The sequence below is a fragment of the Cannabis sativa genome, chromosome 6 (assembly GCF_029168945.1).
Source record: "Cannabis sativa cultivar Pink pepper isolate KNU-18-1 chromosome 6, ASM2916894v1, whole genome shotgun sequence".
NCBI classification, from domain to species: domain Eukaryota; kingdom Viridiplantae; phylum Streptophyta; class Magnoliopsida; order Rosales; family Cannabaceae; genus Cannabis; species Cannabis sativa.
In genome coordinates, this window is record NC_083606.1 from 69,662,929 (window position 1) to 69,680,572 (window position 17,644).

Sequence of the window (17,644 nt, forward strand, 5' to 3'; positions counted from 1 at the left end):
AAATTGCTGAGATAATAGGCATTAAAGAAGCATTGAGTTGGATTGCAACTCATTCGTGGGATAGAGTCATGTTGGAAACAGATAGCTTGGTGTGTGTCCAATTCAGAGCGGTATTTTATGCCTTCATTATTTGTGTTTTGTAAAACGATCTGCAAATAAGTTGGCTCATTGTTTGGCAAGAGACTCTTGTTTCTCTACAGGTCGTATGCTTCAGTTGGAGGACTGTTCCTCTGAAGTGCGTTCTATTGTTTTGAACGAATTTATTAATTAATAGATCTTATGATTTTTATTCAAAAAAAATATATATAAAAATAATAATTAAATATATATATATAGCATGCTAATAAAATTATATACATACTTAAAATATTTGTGTTATATATGCTAAGAAAATTATATACACTATTATTATAGATAGCAAAATAATAAATAAATATTATCTAAGAATAATAATCTTTATACTAACAACCCAAAACAACTCATAAAAAATTAAAAAAATCTATATAGCTTTAAAATAAAAAAAAAATTAACAAAACTAATATAGATATAACATGATCTTTAAGTAATTTGCTTCTAATTTTAAAAAAAAAAATAAAAATAAATTATAATTTTTTATATGTATCAAAAGGCAATATAAATAATAAATAGTGTGAAATGGTCATTGCTAGATGGAATCGGGATCAATTTGACAAATTGGATACCTGCATTTCTAAACTCCAAAATCAATTACAGGCTATCCAAAGTATGCCTGTTGGTTCAAGATCATGGAATCGGGAAATGGAGATTAGAAAGGAACTCAATGAGACTCTTAGGCGTAAAGCGATTTATTGGCAGCAGAGATCTCGTATTTCTTGGATCCAAGAGGGGGATAAATGCTCCAAATTCTTCTTCCTTACAACAACAATCAGAAACAGAAGGAACTCAGTGGATTGTATCATGGATAAGAATGGGGTTTGGTTAACCAATAGAGAAGAGATTGGTAATGAGTTCACTGATTTCATGAAAGATATCTTTAGCAACCCGGCCCTGGGACCTTTGGAAAGCTTAGACCATTTGATATTGGATCACCTTTCTCCTTCGAAACAAGCTGAGATGGAGGTTATTCCTAGCCGGGAGGAAATTCGGCAGACTTTGTTTTCTATGGGTAGCATGAAGGCGCCGGGCCCTGACGGTATGTCTGTCCTCATCTTCAAACATTACTGGAACTTTGTGGGAAGGATTTTTGTGATGCAGTGGTTGATTTCTTCCAATCGAGGAATATGCACAGAGGGTTTAATGCTACGAATGTGACCCTCATCCCTAAATTGGCCAACCCAAAGAAAGTTTCCCAATTTAGGCTGATTTCCCTGTGCAATGTAATTTACAAGGTAATCTCCAAAATTATTGCAAATAAAATTAGACCTGTGCTCCCAAGAGTGATTTGCCCTACGCAAGCTGCTTTTGTTCCGGACAGGAGTATTCAGGACAACAATGTTTTAATCCAGGAGATTATCCACTCGTTTAAGAGGAAGAAGGGTAAAGAAGGCCTTTTTGCAATAAAAATTGATCTGGTGAAGGCCTATGATAAGTTAAGCTGGTCTTTTATTGATCATGTTCTTTCAAGCTTCAGGGCCCCTGAGAAGTTACGTCTTTGGATCCGGCAATGCCTTACTACGACTTCTTTCAATCTGCTTCTCAATGGTAGAAAGATTAGTAGTTTTGCTCCGAAATGTGGTATCCGACAAGGGGATCCCCTCTCTCCTTACATTTTCATCTGGGCTGCTGAAATTCTGTCGCGAATACTTCAGAATGCCCTGAACCATGGAACTATTAAAGGTATCAAGTTGAGCAGGGAAGGCCCAACTCTGTCCCACTTGTTCTTTGCGGACGACCTAATTTTGATAGGCAGGGCTAATTTGAACGAAGCTAAAGGTGTGTGGCAGTGTTTAGAGAAGTTCTGTGATTGGTTAGGCCAACGAATTAACAAGCTCAAAACACCCATCTTCTTTAGCGGTAACACGAGCAGTGGTATGAAAAGTGCTATTAAGCAAGCCCTAGGACTTAACTGTGCTATTGGTAACATCAATTATCTGGGCATTCCGTTGTTTAGAACTCGCTAGAAAGATGCTGACTTCAACTTCATCCTTGATAACATGGTAAAGAAATTACATGAGTGGAAGTTGAAATCGCTATCAAAGGCATGGCGTGCTACCTTGATCAAATCAGTAGGGCTTGCCTTGCCTGTTTACACGATGCAGATGACGAAGCTTTCCAAAAAACTTACCTCCAAAATTGATGGTATGATAAGAGACTTTCGGTGGGGTTGTGAGCAAGGAAATCGGGGAATCTGTCTTAAAGCCTGGGATCAACTCTGCTTACCTAAATCTCAGGGAGGACTTGGGTTTAGAAAAACTCAAGAGATGAACCAGGCCCTTTTGGCTAAATGGGGCTGGGATCTCCTGAACGAGGAAACGTCTTTATGTTGTCAGGTAGTGAGTGCCAAATATCTTCGTGGAAGAAAGTTTTTTGATTGTACAGTCAGGAATTCTGACTCTTGGTTCTGGAGGAATGTGGTGCGTACAAAAGAAATTTTAAAGAAAGGGGCCTGCAAACATATTGCTAGTGGGAGGGATACAAACATTTGGAACGACCCTTGGATTATCCACGGGAGTGATTTCTTTCCAAAGCCCAATCATAACAACCGAAGGAACCAGAACTTGTGGCAGAACTACTTTTATCGGATGGGAGCTGGGACATCCAGCAGCTTAACAGTCTCTTTGACAGGGAAACAGTTGCTAGTATTTTAAAGGGTGGTAAACCGAATCGCCAGGGTAAAGATAGATGGGTTTGGACGAAAGATTCTAGGGGAGTGTTCTCCACTAAGTCGGCCTACCTCGTTCAAGCACTGGGAAGGGCACCCTTGTGTAATGTCGCTCCGGCCATGTGGAATAAACTGTGGAACTCAAAAATCTTGGAACGACATAAAGTCCTTTGGTGGAGCATATGCGCTACCATTAAGGGCCTTGCTTGCTAGACGAATGGCCATAAACGAGGTCTCCTGCCCCATTTGCGGGGATGGTGATGAGACTATGGAGCACTTGTTCCTTTACTGCAATTTTGCATCCCACCTTTGGCGGTCATCTCCGTGGGGAATCATGCCTAATGTGAACTCTGGAGCTAGAATGTGGGATTGGGTCGGTTTTCTCTGGAACCTTAGGTCTAGAGGAGTGGACACTGATGAGGTGTTCCTTTTTACTTCGATTGTGGTTGACACGATTTGGAGGGCTAGGAATGATAAGGTCCATAACAACACTATGGATAGCTTGATACATTATATTGACTCTATCTCTTATTGCTACGCAGATTACGGTTCTTGTTTGTTCAAGACTTTTCAAGATGATGGTACTACTGCTTGGTCGCCACCGCCGGAGGATTGGATTAAAATTAACTGCGACGTCTGAGTCGGTGGTGATTCTATGTGTGCTGTGGCGATTGCCAGGGACTCTACATGGTCGATTTTCTTGGTGGCGACAAAAATGCTTAACTTCGCTGACTCTATCATCGGGGAAGCAGCGACGTGCCTGTTAGCTTAGGAGACGGCGGTCTCAATGCATCATCCTTTTGTTATGGTGGAGAGTGATTCTGAGAGTGTTATCAAGAACCTTAAAGGTGCTGACGCCTTGTGGGGGATTGAGAACTATATAAGGCAATGTAAACTTCTCTCTACTTTTATGATTTGTTGTAATTTTTCTTTTATTTCCAGAAACTGTAATTTTGCAGTCCATAATGTGGCTAAATGAGCGTTTGCAAACAATTTTAACGGCATGGTAGAAGTATCTACTATCCCGAATGCTATCCTTTGTAATGACCAGGAGGTCTGACTTCTTATTTTATTTATAAAAACGCTTTTATTCAAAAAAAAAATGGTGATTTCTCTATAAATTTTAAAATAAAGATATTTACTTATATAGTTTTATAATTTGAGATATTTACAGTAATTTTCCTATTTTATTTTTTTCTTCTTGAAAGAGAAAAAAAAAATGCTTTTATACTAAACCGTTATAATGCTTTTTGTGTTTTTTGTTCTCAATAAGTACTAAACACTTCTTTTGGATATTTAGCTTAAAGCTAGGACTCACTCTAATAAAATAAAAAAAAATATAAGTAATATATCAAATAACTCCATTTTAATAACTAAGCCTAAAGAAATATAAAATATATAAGCAAAATAAATAAATTATATATAAAAAAAAAAAATAGAATTTAGATATTGCTCCTTCCTTGGTATGTGTTTACAATGTTGTTCCCATAAATACAACTACTAATTTTCTTCTCTTCCGTTAACTTCATTTGAGGTCACTTTTATCAATTTTCATATAGAAGTGATATATATTGTCAAAAAATATAGAAGTGATATATTTTGGAGTCAAAGATATACTTTTTATTTGGGTTTTCATCTAAATATATTTTATATATATATATATATGTTGAAGTTATTTGAATTATTAAAAAAAAAAATTGATATATGCCACACTTTTTATTAAAGGTTATTAACAAGACTTTGTTATACAGATTGTATTTTTAAAATAGGCATTTATGTCTCCATGACCTCTCACTGATATTGTTTTTGGAAGCCCAATTAGGCCTAGAGATTTCTCTTAACAAAATGCCAATGAAAGCCAAGAAGCCCATTGGGCTAAGATATCTCTTTCTCAAACATATGGGAACTTTTCTCTTTTTTTCTTTTTTTGAAAAAAAATATGGGACCTTTGTATGGGGCCATAATAAAGAAAAGTGAGGAAATTACATTTTATACTTATTTTACTTTATTTATTTTAATTTTTACTTTTATTTTTATATTTTTTAAGATATACTTACTTTTATAAATGATTTGCCCATTAGATCTCTTAAGTTGATGTAAATTATATGCTAAATTTAAGTAAAGAGTGAGGGTATACTAGGGAACACACTAAAAAAGTGGGTATATTTTAATAAAATATAAAATAAAAGTATTTTTGATTAATGCATAAAAAAAAAATATTTTTCAACTTACCTCAAAATAATATGACGACTGCTATTTTTTTTGGGGTGTCATGGTCTTTCTTCTCATATGTTAGATTTGGGAGATTCTCAAATTATTATTACTCTTGTGTCGTGTGGTCTTCTACTTTTTTGTGTTGATTGTTTTGGGCATGGTTGATTACTAAGTTATTTTTTATTGGTATATTTAAATTCCAAAACTAAAAATTTATTACCTAAATTAATTAGGAATTGCCACGTGATAATTTACTTAACACTTAGTAGTCAAGTTCCTATAGAAGTTCTAGAATTATAATTTAAGTATTATTACCGGTAAAAAATAAACTTAAATATTTATTTACAATCGAAGATTAAACTTAAATATTTATATCACAAATTACTCTAATTCTTATTAAATTTTTGAAGTATTGCCCGAACTTACGAAAAGAATCCTTAATTAATTAAATTGAATGTGAATCATTCTACTTTAGGTAAAAGTACATATATTATTATAATTAATATTAAATATGCTTAAAATATGAAAAAAGTAAATAAAGATTGGTTTTTATTGGAGTCAACCGAATTTTGTATTGTAACTTTTAACTTTGTAGTATTATTAGCCAGCCACTCTTCGTGCTTTTCTCCTATTCTATTTTTGTTAATAATTTATTTATTTTAAAAAAAATATATTTTAGATATACTAAGTGTACTCTTATATAATGCTGTAAATTCATGCGTATTGTGTTAGCTCGGTATATATTTTTTTTTTTATATTTTTTAAAATATAGATAGTGCCGTGTCGTGTCTTAAAAAATACGGATCGTGTCGGTGTCGTGCTACCATTATCCAATGGGTAGACCCTAGTATTTTCGTGCCAACCTGTTTTTCTTAAATAGGTCAGTCCGTTTTTATATTTGGGTTCAAATTCGTGTTTTACTTTTTTATATTTTATTTTACAATTAATGAATTAATTACTAAACTGTATGTATATAAATTCCCACTTATTTTACTTTAATAAAAATTATAGAAAACCACTAATCAATTATAGGATCCACCTCATAATGGTGCGCTTGACCACTTTGGTGGGTGCCCCATGAGTATCTCCAACGGGGGCAATACCTTACCTATAATTGCCAAAATAAACACATCGTTCTAAAATATTATTTTCATATTTTTTTTCTCATCCACATTAGATTTGTCATCTTCTCTTAAAAAAAAAAAAAACTTCAATAGTTGACAATTTTAAAAGTTGTCCACTATTGTCTCACATCACATTAAATTAATCTTTTTAGATAAAAAATAATATTGGAAAATTCTACTATGCACCCCTTAAAATGGATATATTGATGCACCCCTATCTGTTTTAGCATTTGAAATAATTTTTTAGTCAAATTTTTTCTCATGGTCATGTACGTTATAGTTATTTAAGACATCCTGCAAAATTTTAAGAAATTTGGAAAAGTTTAACATGCCGAAAATTATGTTCAAACAGTGTGTTGCACGCGTGATTATTTTATTTTATACGCGTGTAAAATAGACTGTTTGAACATTGTTTTCTATATCGTAAATTATTCTGAATTTTTCAAAATTTTGTAAGATATCTTAAATAGATATCACGTACATGAATATGAAAAAAAATTAGACTAAAAATTTTTTCTGGATGCCGAAACAAGTTAAGGGTGCACCAGTACATCCCTTTTAAGGGGGTGCATTGTAGAATTACCCAATAATATTTTTCTAATAAAAAAAGAAAAAAAAATCACATGCATTGTCTATATTAAACAACACTTAACATAATATTTTGAAGATGCTCTAACAATGTTTTTAATTAAAAAGAATAATATTAATAAACAAATCTATTAAAAATAAATAAAGAAAAGTCAAAAAGATGATCTGAAAATCAACTAGGATTGGTTGAAATACATAGATGTACTAGTTCTACTTCGACCACACGTTGTGGAATATTTACACTTTAATTTTTTGACTCCTTCTTTTTAACAAACATTTATATTATTTTATTTATTCATACTCATCAATGATTCGAATTACTTTACTTAAAAATAATCCAAAAGTGATGTTCAATGATTGTTATTATTAATAGAAAATATTTACCTTGATCAATTAAAAATACAAAGAAAACTTAGAACAAGTGGAATAATTTACAACAAATTTTTTAATAATATTCCATTTTAACTTATACATATATATTTTTCTTTTACAGCAAATCTTTGAACTTACCAATTAATCACTTAAAATAGTGATGTAATTGTTATTGTAAAAAAGAAAAAAAAAATCATATCTTTTACTCTTTGTTACTAGATTATTAAATAAAACACACATTGTTATTGTTATTGTTATTTTTCAGTTTTTGTTAGGAAATCACTCATTCTTATTTTGATAATTATTTATAAAAAGAATTGAAACTTCCTAAAACATATTTGATTGTGATACACTTAAAAGTATACATATTATTTTATGCACAATAATATGTAATTAATTACAATCACACAATTTTTCTTGTAGTGATTGTAATTAATATGTCAATTTTTGTTTCAAATTGACATTAAATTAATTTATTTATTTACACTAAATCAACTTGTTAAATGATGAAAACCTAATAATTGTACCAAAATTTTCTTTTTAATTTATAATTTTAAAGTTTGATCCTTCCATCATTATTGTTTATAAAAGGTTCACTTTCTTTCTTTGTTAATAATTTATTATATTTTATTTTGGGTTGTTTTCTTTTCTCTTAACAATTTCTTTTTGCAGTCATTAGAAGTTAAGAAAAAGTTTAAAAGGGCAAATAAATGGAAAAAGAGTCACGGGGATACTATTAAAGTCAACTAAAGTGTGATAGTGGTCTAATTCAATGTATAAATTATAAAATATATTGATATATTTATTATTCACTTTTTTTATTTTAAATAATATACGTCATAAATACTTAAATTTAAATTTTAGTTATATTTTAATTTTTGGCGGTAATAATATTTAAGTTATAATTCTATAAATTTTGTAAGTATTTGGCGGTTAGTATTAATTAAGTAAATTACTACGTGTCAATCTCTGATTAGTCTAGGTCATTAAATTTTTATTTTTTATTTTTTTTTAAAAAAATTAAGTTAAATATACAATAAGAAAATGATATGTAAATAATCACTTGACATTTAACGACCGAGTACTTAAGGAGTTTCAAAAATATAACTTAAGTATTATTACTGCTAAAAAGTAAATTTAAGTATTTATTTGCAACCAATAATTAAATTTAAATATTTTTATTGTAAATTATTCTTTTATTTTCTATCTTTTAAAATTTGTGATCTCAAATGCAATTTATGCATACGGTTCTTATTAGACAATATTAGTTCTCAATACTAGCATGAGATATTACTCTGTGAATATGGCTAGCGGTTATATAATAAATATTAAATTAAAATATATAAAAACTTGATACTTAATCATAATGATATCAGTATGATATTTCGTAGTAATATATATATATTTTTTAAACCGTTTGTTAATGATATTAGATACCACTAATATATCTTTTAGTATTTATTATGTATCAATGCATTGACGGAGTCATTCATTAACATAGGGGGCTGTTTGTTACCCCTCCCAAAAAATTATTAACAATTTGTTAATTTGTTAATTTGTTTGTTTACAATATTTGCCCCTTCAATTTCTAATTCCTCCCTCTGCCACTGTATCTATGAAAAGTTAGACCTTTAATTGGATAATATGAGTTTAATTAATTAAATAATTAAGGAAAAAAAATAATATATATATATATTACTATAAGACATTACCCTTTTTTCTATTTATTTTTTTAAAAATATTTAGTCATGATTTCACAATTTATTATTGGATTATATGTGGTGTGGATCTTAAGGTATGTGAATCCATCTACCATAAAATTAAATTTTGTGATTCCTATACAAATAGATTTATCATTATTAAATTGATTTAACTTGAGATGACATTCTATCACTACATATTTTTGTTTAGAAAAAAAGTCTCAACCACCACAACAAAGAGTAATGAAACTCAAAAAAAAGTAGAGACAATAATTTATTAAAAAGTAGCATCAGCTACAAGGTAAGACTGAATATAGTTTTGATAACTTGGCCACCATACATTGTTACAAGTTATAGTTAATGCAAATTTAGCTAAGGTGTAGGCAACAATATTAAAAAATTTAAGACAGTGCTTAAAACAAACATCATTTAAGCTATAATTAATATGACTAATGTAGATAAGACAAGCCCAAACGAAGAATTTAAAAGCAACTTGTTGTGAAGCTTTTGAACAACACTCAAACAGTCCAGCTCAAAAATGATGTGATCATATCCAAAAAGATGGCATTGAACCATAGCTTGTCGAAGAGCTAAAGCCTCTGCCACTTCTGGGTCAAAACAACCTTTCAGACGCCAAACAGCTAAAGCAAGAACAGTTCCACAATAGTCACGAACAACCATATCAAGACCAGAACAAGATCTAGATGCATCTATGGCTGCATCAATGTCAACTTTCAGACAACTTTTTTGGGGGAATGCCCAATTACTAATCATCGACCCAAGAAAAGAGGTAACTGTCGTGCCCAATAAATTTTTGTTCCCAGGTGATTGTCGACCATTCTGGAAGCTCCAAAAATAATCACAAGTCCAATTGACAACCAAATCAGGAGTCAAAGACCATTTTGATGCATTATACTACTATTTATTATTATATATATACTACTAATAATTTTTTATTTTACAATTTTGGAGTTCTTGAACGTTAAGAGCATTTCTAATAATTAAATTTTGGAGGATGCTTGTTTATGTAGATTGCTTATTTGACAAAACATAAAGATATTATATCATTAGAGATAAATATGTGTTATCATAAAAATTCTTTTGATGATGCTACATGACATTAATGTTATATTTTTTTTAAATAAAATAAAAAATTAAAGTTAAATAAGTAGTGTGAGAATATTTATAATTAATACAAATAATATATTAAATAATAACGTGTAATATCATAATTATAGAATTTTTGAAAGTTGTTATACTATTAGAGTATAAAAAATGGTATAAAAAAAAAATAAAATAAAATATTATATTTTTTAAATAATATAAATTTTTAAAATACTACAATTAGAAATGTTCTAATGGTCTAACACACATGCCTTGATGGACTTGCCTGTGTTGTATGGAACACCAATGGATATTGGATAGTGTGAATGAATGGTGAGAAACCCTAGGTTTCTTTTCTTGAACTTTACACTCTCATAGACTATTCACAATTATTGCTCTCCAACTTTGTTATTTGACTTGTGACATAAAAATACAAAACATGATATATGTGTGCCAAAAGAATAGCTAGCATATATTTTTTTTTTGCTAACTTAATATAGAAACTTAATAGTTTTAAAAATAAGCCTAAAACCCTAAACCCTATAATTAAATAAATAAAAATTAATGATGGTGATGTGAAGCTTTGATATTACAAGAAAAGTGAAGGTTTCTTTGAAAAGAAAAAAGGAAAGAAAGTGAAGATTTTTGTGTGGCACACTCTTAGTGAGATTTTACCTACTTGTGCAATCTTGGCCATATGACTTGTCTTTTTCTTTTAGGTGTCCCCTTTATTGGTATATATTCCCTTTTCTCCTTTTTCTTATGATTTTGCTTTGGATTGCCCTTAACTTTTGGTGGGGTAAAATTTCTTCTTTGCTTTAGTGTATGTAGTTTCTAGGATTATGGAAGACTATCTAAATAGTAGTTTGAAGTGTTGGTAGTGGCTATTATGTGAATGGTATGTGTCAAGTTGGAAAAAGAATAAGTGAAAAGCATTGCCAATTTTTAGCATATAAATAGGGATGTCGATTTGACATGGATGGAGATTATTTGTCTAAACGACAAACAAAATGGAGATGAAGAATATTTCATCTTCGAATATTAAATTTGACATGAACAACCATACGAAGGAATCAGAATATAACTACTTTTTTTAAAAAAATAGAATGTTACTTGAAAATTATGGACAAGGATATTTCTTTCTAATTGATTTCTCGCCTCATTCATATCCCAGAGTAGAGTAGGCTTAAACATATTGGTATCAGTCATTTTACTTCGATTTGTTAAAATGTTAAATAGAGACTTTAATCAGTTTAAGGTAAGTTGAATGTTAATGTCTTTATTTTCTCTAAGTTAACAATTAATTCAAAAATTCCATGGTAAGTTATTTTGGGTAATGCTAAAATAATTTGTGGTTATTTTATGTGTAACATACATTTTAACTCTTTATAGAGTTTTGTTATTGGTGGTGTTTTTTTTGTTTCTTTCCTAAATTAGTCATCTTGTGTGGATCCTAATGTAGCCATTGTTTTTCCTTAACAAAAATATCTATAGCATTTTTATTACAAATTAGTTTATTTTATTAATTATGATTTTGTATTACATTCACCAATAATAACTTTATGGATTAATTTATTAGGATATGGAAAGAAATTAATATGCAAAATTCTTGAAATCCAATTGCAACTATAGAATATATTATTAGTAACAATATAGGAAATAAATGATTACAAATACTATGGATCGATTGATTATAACTAAACACAATCTTTTTTTTTCTTTTTCAAAAGACATTTTTGGTAAGTACTTGTTTTTAATCTCTTTCCCTAAATATTTGTTCATTATGTAAAAATAGAAGGAAAATATTATATAGAAAAGTTTTTATCCTATCAATCAACAACAAAAATCTTGTGCAGATTATTTGAATTATATAATATAGCTACATACAAAGCCTAACATAATGATTTTTCATTTGAAGGAAAATATTATTAATTAAATTAATTTTGACATTTTGTTAAGAATCATTTCATGATCCCATTAGAAATGGAAAGTGGCATATGCCTAAATTATTCTCAAACAAACTTGTTTTATTATTATTATTTTGAAAAAATCCCAACAAAATATTCAAATGAAAAACCATAAAATGTGAGAAAAAAAAAAACTATATAAGGCAGCATTACACTATTATTAGCTGTCACCTCCTCATCCAAAACATAGAATTTATAACTTATAACTATAAGTATCATTTCATTGGAGAATACATCTGATTAGAATTAGGAGATGTCTTGTTAAAAAAATTATAATAAAAACATTATTATTAAGTACCAACTTTAATCAATCATATTAAATAATAATTATTAAATTAAAATATATAACCAATTATAATATATGTACACATATATTATAAGTATCACTTAGGGTGCGTTTAGAAGTAATTGTGTAATCACTAAGTAGAGTAATTATTAGGGTGGTAATTACACAGTGTAGTAATTACACTATATTTTAAAATGCAAGGTATGTTTGGATATGAGATGGTAATTACATATGAATTCTTAATATCTTGTTTGGCAAAATAGTTAGTAATTACATGGGAAATTAATATTTTTTAGTAGCTAATGTTTAATATGGAAAGTTTTTAGTAATTACACAGTCTCACGGGGGCATGAGAATTGGAGAGTGTAATTAGAACCCCTCAATTACTTCCAATTACACAGTTACAGTGTAATTACATCGTCAGACAAACATAACAAATTGTGTAATTATTTCAAATTACACACAAATTCAATTACATTGTAACTTTCCAAACGCACGCTTATAAAATTACTGGCAATAACAATACTCTTGTAAATTTGATGTGCATAAGCCAACAAATTTAGACAAAGAGATGCTTTTCCCACTTGTTTTTTAGTAATTAAAAAATTGGATACTTTTTTAAGATTTGTCAATCTTCATTAATACAAAACTTTTTGCACACTTTTCAATCATCATCATTATTATTATATGATCTTTTTATTTTATTCTTGTTTTTGTTACTATATACAGCTTCATAACTAACTCCCCAAGATCAATGACTACAAATTTGACTTTATTTGTTATTTTAATAATAATAAATTAAAAAAAAAATATGAAATAACAATAATGGAGAAAATATTTGAGGTGTGAGCTCTTTCATTCAAACCGTTGACGTTTAATTTTTTTTGTGTATATATATATATATATCCGAATTGTGCTATGAATATTCTCCTTATTTTTAATTTTAAGGTATGAAACTTAGTATAAATATACAAAGAAGAAGATGGGTTTTTCTAACTCGATCCAAGTTTCATGATTTGTGAAGTTTAAGGTTGTTTTAGGGGATAACATCATAATGGGTCAAATGGGTTTATCTTCTTTTTCATTATCAATGGTGTCTTACATAATCCTAATGTTGGGTTTGATTATTGGTCCATTGCTCTGTAATGGAGGCAAAACAAGTACTTTCGTTAGAAAAGTTGAGAAAACAGTTGATATGCCTCTTGATAGTGATGTTTTCAAAGCTCCTCCTGGCTACAATGCCCCTCAACAGGTATATATAATATATATATATATATATTGAGTTTGTTCTATTAGGTTTTCTTTTTGGTGAAAAGGGTTTGGGTTGAAATTTATGAATTTGGTCTTTATGATTCTATTTTTATGTTTTTTATTGTTTGAAATTAAAGGTTCATATTACACAAGGAGACCAAGTTGGTAAGGCAGTGATTGTATCATGGGTCACAGTGAATGAACCAGGTTCAAGTGAAGTGTTGTATTGGAGTGAAATTAGCAAACACAAGAAGGTAGCTAAGGGAAAAGTAGTAACCTATACTTACTTCAATTACACTTCTGGTTACATTCACCATTGCACCATTAGAAATTTGAAGGTGAGAAACCCTTTTTTCTTTATTGTCTCCTTTTGTTCATTTTCGCTCTTCATTGGATAAATGCTATGTTAGGTGTGATTCTATCGAAAAAATTTGTTTTTGCCATCTCAAAACCAATTGGCTGTAAGAGATATTGTAATACATTAACAATGTCGGACTCTCTAACATGATTTGTTTTGTATTAATTGTGGCAGTTCAATACTAAATATTACTATGTGGTTGGGATTGGTCATACTGAAAGGATGTTTTGGTTTTTCACTCCACCAGAAGTTGGTCCTGATGTGCCTTACACATTTGGTCTCATAGGTATTGCATTTGATGATGACCATACATGTTTTCTGTGTTGAATCAAGCTTATGATTTTGTTCTAACATAATAATTGGATTGAAATCTGTTTGTAGGGGATCTTGGTCAGACATTCGATTCGAACAAGACGCTTACTCATTATGAAATGAATCCACAGAAGGGACAGGCAGTACTTTTTGTTGGGGATCTTTCTTATGCAGATAACTATCCTAATCATGATAATAACAGATGGGATTCATGGGCAAGATTTGTTGAGAGAAGTGTTGCTTATCAACCTTGGATATGGACTGCAGGGAATCATGAACTTGATTTTGCACCAGAAATTGTAAGCCTCTCTTAGGAGACATAGCTTAACTTTCACAATTTCGGTTTGGCTCAACTGTTTTGATGATAGGAAGCAATAGAAGAGATTTTCAAGAGAGAACACAATCTCAGTTATTAGGATTAGAATGCTTGATATCTAAGCCTTTTTAAACCAAATATAGAAGGAATAACTTTTTGTTTTGCAGGGAGAAACTAAGCCCTTTAAGCCATTTTCGAAACGGTATCATGTTCCTTATAAAGCATCAGGAAGTACTGCTCCATTTTGGTACTCAATCAAGAGAGCTTCAGCATACATCATAGTGTTATCTTCTTATTCAGCTTATGGTAAGAATATATCTCTCTATATATATATATGTGTGTTTGTGTGTGTATACATGATGTGTTTTGTATTGACAAGAGTTTGCTTTTACTTCATTTAGTTTCTTGTTTGATATGGTTTGTAAATGTTTCTATGAACTTTTCTTGTGTCCTTACAAGTATCAATAAGGTCTTGGTTTGGTTGAATGCAATAAAATGAAATGAAATAGAATAGAAATGAATTGATTTTTATTCCATTCTTTTATTTGGTTACATTTTAAGAAATTTCAATTCAGTGGAAATTTTTTGTACCATTTTACATTTTAATATAGAAGGGAAGATCATTCCAATGCAAGATTTTATTCTTATTTTCATTCTCATTCTTATTCTTTTATCTTCATTCCTATCTACCAAACAATCGAAATTTCTAACTTGTTAAAATTTACAATGATTCTTAAACTTGTAGGGAAATACACTCCTCAGAATGCATGGATTGAAGAAGAGTTCCCTAAAGTTAACAGAAGCGAGACGCCATGGTTGATTGTTCTAATGCATTCGCCGTGGTATAACAGCTACAACTACCACTACATGGAAGGAGAAACCATGAGAGTGATGTATGAGCCTTTGTTTGTAAAGTACAAAGTGGACTTAGTATTTGCCGGCCATGTCCATGCTTATGAGCGCTCGGTATGCCCTCCATATCTCGGTTTTTTCTTCCTCACTCGAATCTCGCCCTCTAAACTCTACAAGGGATAAATGTTTGATGTTTGAATTGCTTAGTTTCCAAGTTTGATTTGTTTATAAACACAGGAACGCGTGTCTAACGTCGCCTATAATATCATCAATGGCGAGTGCATGCCTGTGAAAGATCAATCTGCACCTGTGTACATAACCATTGGAGATGGAGGAAATATTGAAGGCTTAGCCAACAAGTAAGATCATTTACATCTTATATACTATAACACGTTTGTTCAATTTTCATTTCATTCCTCTGTTTGGTTACATATCAGAACGAATCCAAGGCATAATAAAACCTATTTACCATTATCATTTCGATTTTTAGTAGATAGACAATTGACATTGTCAAATCTTTAAAATTCGTTTCCCTTTTTGTTTTCGCAGCATGTCAGAACCGCAGCCAGCGTACTCGGCCTATCGTGAGGCTAGTTTCGGTCATGCCATTCTCGACATCAAGAACCGAACACATGCTTACTACAGCTGGCACCGGAACGATGATGGTTATGCAGTAGAAGCTGATTCATTGTGGTTTTTCAACAGACAATGGTATCCAAAAGATGAGTCTCACTAGTAATTAAGAATGGAGTGGTTTTGAAATTGAACCAAATATTGTTTTGTTATCCCAAATAAACACACAAAAGAAAGAGAGCACATTATTCTTATGCCTCTATTTTAAAAGGCTCTACTCTAGTGTTTAGTTACTAGTTACTACTAGTGTAGGTTTTTGTGAGCTCTACACTACATTGATGTACAAGTGCATTTGTTTTGTAACTCTTGAAGACCATTTTATAATTTATCTCTGGTTTTTGTCTTTTTAATAAATTTGTGCTAAAATAGTAGTGTATTGCAATATTTTAAATTTTTTTTAAAAAATTTAGTGCATGTTTGACATCATAACTAAAAAATTATTTTTTGTTTTTAAAAACAGAAAACTGTTTTTTGAAAACAATTTGGCTTGTTTGGCATTGTTTTTTAAAAACAGTTTTCAGAAAACAAAGTTACAAAAAACAAGAATTTTTAAAACAACAAAATGTTGTTTTCTGTTTTAAAAACCAATTCACTTTTGGTCAATATTATTTTTAAAAAACACTAACCAAACATGACTTATTTTTAAAAACTTCAAAAACTATTTTTTGTTCTCATTTCTAAAAACAATTTTTTGAAAACAAAAAACAGAAAACAATACCAAACATGCTCTTAGTTTTCCAATAACATACTTTCTTGTTTGAATTTAGTACGTGTTAAAAATAGTGATTAAAGAGATAGAATAAGTCTAGATGACTTAATTAGAAAATGTATCGATGACCTAAGTAAATCCAAACAAAAAAATAAGAAAAAATAACTAAAGTCTCCATAATTAGCACGTGATTTTTGAAATTACCTTAAAACCGAAGGAGTTGGGACGGGATCTCCACTACGCAATCCCTTTTTTAGTTATAAAAAGGTTTATATGCAAAAAATAAAAAAAATACTTATAAATGTTTATTAAAAATTTGTTTTTTATTTTTTTTTCAATTTTTTCCTCACAAATTGATCCTTTTTTTTTACAAACTCTCTCCACACAATAATGATTATAGTTTGTGATTAACCATAGGTTTTAATTTTAATACACATATTACGATAATGTCATTAATTATTCATTTTAAATATTTGCTTGTTAATAATATATTACTTTTTGTATTAGTTTACATCTTAACATATTATTGTGCATTTAAGTATAATAAAAAAATTATACTAAATATAGAATTTGTTTTTTTTTTTCCCAAATTTAATATTATATTTAGATCTTAAAAATGGTCTAACATATTTACTATTTTTTTTTTTAACATTTTCATATCTTACTATTGGATAAATAGGGGAAAGTAGCATTTCTCTATGAATATGCAATTTGTTACATTTATAATTATAAATAAAATATATATTGAAGATGAACAATAGTTATATGTAAAATGAACTTAAAATGACTCATACCATGGAAATATATTTGGGATAATTACATAAGGTACTATTTTTCATTAAGAAAAATACATTTTTACGTTTAAAGATATATATTTTTTTTTTACATTTTTACGATTTTTTATAGAAACAACACGAAAACAATAAGAAAACTATATAAAAGTAACATGAAAATAATATCTAAATAACATTAAAATAACAACAAAAAGTAACATACAGATAACAAAAAATCAACAACAAATTAACATGAGTACAATATAAAAAGACCGTATTTTCTGT

General features: G+C 29.6%; 1 protein-coding gene across 1 annotated transcript; it reads left to right on the forward strand.

Annotated features, from left to right (window-relative positions):
• The first annotated feature begins 12,875 nt into the window (after positions 1-12,875).
• On the forward strand, positions 12,876-16,231 carry LOC115725121 (purple acid phosphatase 2). Its single transcript, XM_030654551.2, has 8 exons — positions 12,876-13,407; positions 13,544-13,744; positions 13,939-14,050; positions 14,146-14,375; positions 14,560-14,698; positions 15,138-15,358; positions 15,482-15,603; positions 15,794-16,231. Exons 1-8 carry the CDS (start codon positions 13,210-13,212, stop codon positions 15,978-15,980), a joined length of 1,410 nt encoding a protein of 469 aa, XP_030510411.2. The 5' UTR covers positions 12,876-13,209; the 3' UTR covers positions 15,981-16,231.
• The last annotated feature ends 1,413 nt before the right edge of the window (positions 16,232-17,644 follow it).